Source organism: Nyctereutes procyonoides, unplaced genomic scaffold, assembly GCF_905146905.1.
Source record: "Nyctereutes procyonoides isolate TBG_1078 unplaced genomic scaffold, NYPRO_anot_genome, whole genome shotgun sequence".
Taxonomy (NCBI): Eukaryota; Metazoa; Chordata; class Mammalia; order Carnivora; family Canidae; genus Nyctereutes; species Nyctereutes procyonoides.
The window spans coordinates 38348603-38354044 of record NW_026575139.1 but is presented as its reverse complement, the minus strand read 5'-3'; the positions used below and the strand labels follow the sequence as shown (position 1 = coordinate 38354044).

At 42.4% G+C, this 5442-nt stretch overlaps 1 protein-coding gene across 1 annotated transcript; it reads left to right on the top strand.

The window, feature by feature from the left end:
* Window positions 1-3016: 3016 nt before the first annotated feature.
* LOC129496151 (neugrin-like) lies at window positions 3017-4791 on the top strand. Its single transcript, XM_055304170.1, has 2 exons — window positions 3017-3180; window positions 3580-4791. Exons 1-2 carry the CDS (start codon window positions 3017-3019, stop codon window positions 4298-4300), a joined length of 885 nt encoding a protein of 294 aa, XP_055160145.1. The 3' UTR covers window positions 4301-4791.
* Window positions 4792-5442: the final 651 nt, after the last annotated feature.

Sequence of the window (5442 nt, the reverse complement as noted above, 5' to 3'; positions counted from 1 at the left end):
CCTTCTCCCTGCTCTCTCTTTTTCTCTCTCTCTAAAATAAATAAATAAATCTTTTTACAAAATTACATGGAGGAAAAAGCCTAGATTTTTATGTAAATCACATTTCTCTTCAAAAAGGAAGATGAGAATCAAACTGAAAAAGAAAATACTATTCTAGTGGGCCATCTGAGTGGCCCCCAGAATAGATGTGTTGTTTTGTTTTTAGCTAATTTTGACCTGTGAATGGACAAGATTACTTCAATTTGAGGATACGTAGCTCAACTGTAGAGGAAATGGGTGAATCTACTCAATAATCTTGGGAGAATGACCAAAAGACCGACTAAAATGGAAAACGCTTATTTTCTTTGTAGAATGTATTCCTCTCATTATTGTCTCTTGAGGCCTGAATTCTCTGCTTTTTTATTTTTATAAAGCTCTGATAAGGTATGAAAAACAAGTAGACATTAATTAGGAATTCCCTTCCTAGGAAAGAATTCCCAAAAATCATCAGAGGTGCAAAAAAGTGATTTATGTTTAATGATGTTTTAAGACATGAGTGTTTATATTTGAGAAAATGGAAAACAACACAAAAAATTCATTATAATAAGACTTTGTTGGGTGTTAACTTTGTGCCAGAATCTATTTTAAGCCTCCATGTTATTTGTTTTTCACAACAAACCTAGAAGGTAGGTGTTATTATCATACTCATTTTACAAATGAAGAAATTAAGGCTCCATAAGGTTTAACAACTTGTCTAAGACCACACATTCTAAATCATGGAGTGTGAATTGTTACTCCAGAACCCATAATTTTAGCATTCTATTCTATACTATGTAGTTTCTTTTTATACAATGGAATGATTAAATACACTCTGGCACATCCTCATGATAGGATAGTTTCCAGCCTTTAAATATCATGCTGTTGAAGAATAGTAATGTAAGATTTAAAACACTATGTTAAATAAATAAGCCAGGATACAAAATTATACATGTAGTATAACCTCAATGGTTTAAGATTCAAAAGAAGTATACTGCAATGTTAACTGAGCATATTTCTACATGGAAAATTGAGATTTTCTTTTTATCATCTGGCATTTTCCAGTTCTTTATATGAATACACTTTGCCTCTATATTTATGAAGAAAGTTGTTGTGTAGCAGATATATAGTGAGGAGGAACTTTACACTTGTATTCTGTGTGAGAATTTGATATGATGAACTTGACAGCTGCTTAGAAATTTGTAGGCAAATTTGCAGGCAGCCCAAATATTTGGTGGGAGTGGAAGAACAAAAATCTGACTCCTTCTATCAGTGAGTCATAGTTACTGAACCCCGTTGGGGAGAATGAGAAGTAAAATGCAATTGAGGTCTATAAAAGAAAATCACCAGCAGGGTAGAAAAGGGATGAGGTTAGTGGGGTGACTCCAGATGCTGTGGATCTTCTCATAGGAACAGTATGTCCGAGTTAGGAGGCTTTGGGCTAAAGCAGCACAATACCACACTAAAATTGGCTTAAGTAACAAGGACGTTTATTATCACTCACAGAAGTCTGGAGGCAAAGTGGTTCCAGTTTGGCTCAGCAGCCCATTGCAATGATGAACTTTGGTACTTTCCATCTTTCCCTTCACCATCTTCATGTTGTTGACAATATATCACTTCATTGTCTCATTATGACATCTACATGTAAACATAATAATCACTTTCAACATAAGTGAAAGGTTACTTTTCTCCCCATGTGTTTCTTCTTATTATGGTTATTCTTCCCATTAGTCTCCATTGGTCAAGAAAACACACCAGCAGAGTGCCTGGATGGCTCAGTAGGTTAAACCTGTAACTCTTGATCTCAGCTCAGGTCTTGATCTCAGGTCATGAATTCAAGCTCCATGTTGGTCTCCATGCTGTGCAGAGCCTACTTAAAAGAAAAAGGTGGGGAGCCACCTGGGTGGCTCAGTCAGTTAAGTGCCAGGCTCTTGATTTCAGCTCAGGTCATGATCTCAGGGTCATGAGATTGAACATACCCCCAGCCCTGTCAGGCTCCACACTCAGCTTGCATTTTCTCTCTCTCTCTCTCTCTCTCTCTCTCTCTCTCTCAAAAAGATAAATAAAATCTCAAAAAAAGCAAGCAAGCAAGCAAGCATACCAGCAAGGGTGTAGGGGAAGAGGAATGACCATTGCATAGGCAACAAACATGGTCTGCACAAATTTTTTGGGGGTGATATAGTAAATAGGAATTTGGCTTGGTCCTTCAGATGGCACAGCTGTGTATTCCAAGAACTGTGACATTGTGCATTGGGAGCCCCAGCCAGATTTGGCATAAATCACCCTGGACAAACATAGCAATGAATCAGTGTGAGGGTCAAGATCAACCTCCTGATGGGATGAAGCATTCCTGACACTTCTGAGTGTCACAGGTATGAAGGCCCAGGTGGGATTCAAGTGGTTTAATAGGAACATTTAAAAGAAATATGACCGTAGATCATACTGTTAAAATATGATGTGGTGATTATGTTTTTATGAAGTAGATGGATAGAATTATCTAAAAGGATGTATTAAGGGGATATAGTGAGATAAAATATTTTAAAAATAAGATAATATAAAGAATAAATATAATAAGGAAATATGGTAATAAAAGCTAGAAGAAGGAGGAAGAAAATAAACAGGGTAAGGCAATACCAGCGGGTACATGGTTAAAGACTAAAAGGAAATAATAGAAGAACAAAAATCAAATATAATATGCAACAAATTCAGTTAAATGCACATACTTAAAGTAGGATTAAAAAAATAGAAGAAATATGGGATGTCTTGGTGGCTCAGCGGTTGAGTGCCTGCCTTTGACTCAGGGTGTGATCCCGGGATCCCAGGATCGAGTCCCATGTCGGGCTCCCTGCATGGAGCCTGCTTCTCCCTCTGCCTGAGTCTCCGTCTCTCTCTCTCTCTCTGTGTATGTCTCTCATGAATGAATGAATAAATAAATAAATAAAATCTTTAAAAAATAAAAGATTTGGCTGGGGTTGCGGGCGGTCGGGCGGCGGTTGTCAACATGGCGGTCGCTCTGAGCCTCTTGCTGGGCGCGCGCGTCCGTGCTGCCGTCGCTCGGTGTGGGTTCGCGACTCGGGGGGTGGCGGACCCCGACGCTCTAGGCCGCGAGCCGGATCCTGATTCCGACTGGGAGCCGGAGGAGCGGGAGCTGCAGGAGGTGGAGAGGTACCAGCTCCTTCCCGGACCCTCAGCATGAGGGAGGGCTTCGCGCCCCGGCGCTCCAGGCCGCGGCGCCCCCTCGGAGCCGGGCGTCGCGCCGCCGCAGCCCTTGTTTCTCACCCGTTGTGAGAGGGCGCGGAGGCAGCTGTGCGGCTGCCTAGGGACCACAGGTTTCTTCACTAGGGACGTATTTCATCACCTGTTTAGGAAGTTTGGCCTTCTCACGGGCTGTGTTAGGGTTTAGATTCTGGGGAGTGTACGGAGCGGGTGTCAGCCAACACACGTGGCTCGGCGGCCCCTGCGAACAAAGAGAAGAGGGCTGGGCTCCTTTTGATTTAGTCCGAGGCTCTGCAGCAGCTCGTTTTGCCCCCAAGCATGGCTTCTGCCGTTGGTTCTCTCCCCCAGCACCTTGAAACGACAGAAAAAAGCCGCCCGGTTCCAGAAAATTCGGAGGCAGATGGAGGCGCCTGGGGCCCCGCCCAGGACCCTGACGTGGGAAGCGATGGAGCAGATCCGGTATTTACATAAAGAATTTGCAGAGTCCTGGTCAGTTCCTAGGCTAGCTGAAGGCTTTGGTGTCAGCACTGATGTGATCCGAAGGGTTTTAAAAAGCAAGTTTGTACCCACATTGGAGCAGAAACTGAAGCAGGATCAAAAAGTCCTTAAGAAAGCTGGGTTTTCCCATTCACTGCAGCAGCTCCCCGGGCCTGAGGATACCTTGAAGTCGCTATCTGCAAGCCACTCTAGATCAGGCTCTTTGTTGATGCCAAGGAGTGAATCTTCATTCAAAGGCTGGGGTCACAGCAGAGCTTTGACAGTGATAGAATCAAACACTCACAGTAAAAATACACCAAGGAGGCAGAAGGGAGGGAATAAAGGAATCCAGACCCTGGAGGAGGAGTGTTCCGTGGCTGTTCCTGCAGCCCTAAGTCATCAGCGAGAGCTGCAGAAGTACTCTACCAGTGATGGTGTGGGCAAAAGAGGGACTGATGGTTACGGATTGCCAAGTGACAAGCTGGAAGATTTGAAGACTCAGGAGCTGGATAACCAGAACTTCAGCAGCAAAGTAGTCCAAAGGGGGCGAGAGTTCTTCGATAGCAATGGGAACTTCTTGTACAGAATTTGAGCTGGAGCTTGGCTTGTGGAGATGCCAAGTGAAATACCATTGGGAGAATATATTTGGAGCTGCCTGGACTTCTGTGTGTGGAATATCCACTTTGGGATAGGAGGAAATGAGCCTGGAATGTGGGAGAAAAGAGCTGCTCGGATTGGAATCTGACAGAGGGCAGTGCACAGGGCAAATGTGTATGGTAGGGCAGGGCTAATGACCTGCTGGGTAGATTCTAGTGTTCTGGAGCACTGCTCATGTTCTGACTCACATGGATCCTTAGTATTCACCCTTGCTTGGGCTCTCTGTATGTTGAAACTGTATGTTGAAACCAGCCCATGTTGCATGTGTTGTTAGGACTTTCTGTGATACTTGCAATATATGTTTGGGGAAAAAATGAAAAGTTTGCCTTCTGACTTCATTTATTTCTGGATTAATGAACACTAGTAATTCTGGAACTGCTTAGTCGATTGTTTTCATTATGTGTAAAAATAAAATAAAATGTAGCAAAAAAAAAAATAAAAAATAAAAGATTTATTTATTTAAATTTATTTATTTATTTATTCATTACTCGTCTTTTATTTTTTTAAAGATTTTATTTATTTATTTATTCATTCATGAGAGACATACACAGAGAGAGAGAGGCAGAGACCAGGCAGAGGGAGAAGCAGGCTCCATGCAGGGAGCCCAACGTGGGACTCGATCCTGGGGTCTCCAGGATCATGCCCTGGGCTGAAGGCAGCACTAAACCACTGAGCTACCCAGGATGCCCTAAAAAAATCTTTTTAAAAAAATAGAAGAAATTGCTCCAGAAAGCCTGGGGTTCATATCATTTAGTTTATAGTTCTGGCTATTGGAAGTTGTAGAAGGCCAGGAAATGTCTTTTTAAATTCCTTGCAGAATTCTGAACTGTAAGAAAAGGTGTTGCTATAGCTTCATGCTGAAGGTAGGTACCTCTAGACTTTTTTTTTTTAACCTTCTGTTAAAGAAACAGCCAATTAATTTTGGCCTAGCTCCAACTGCTCTCTCCTGGCACTGGTGAAAACACAAAGCCTCTGCCCTATCCCTGCTCAGGCAGACTGGCAAGTGCACACTTTGTTCTTGCTCTTTTCACGAAGGCATCATTATTCAGGAAAAAAATATATAATTGACAGAATCAT

Coding starts and splice junctions, on each gene's coding strand:
- LOC129496151 (XM_055304170.1), top strand. CDS start 3,017: ATGGCGGTCGCTCTGAGCCTCTTGCTGGGCGCGCGCGTCCGTGCTGCC. Junction 3,181..3,579: donor GAGCTGCAGGAGGTGGAGAG/GTACCAGCTCCT, acceptor TCTCTCCCCCAG/CACCTTGAAACGACAGAAAA.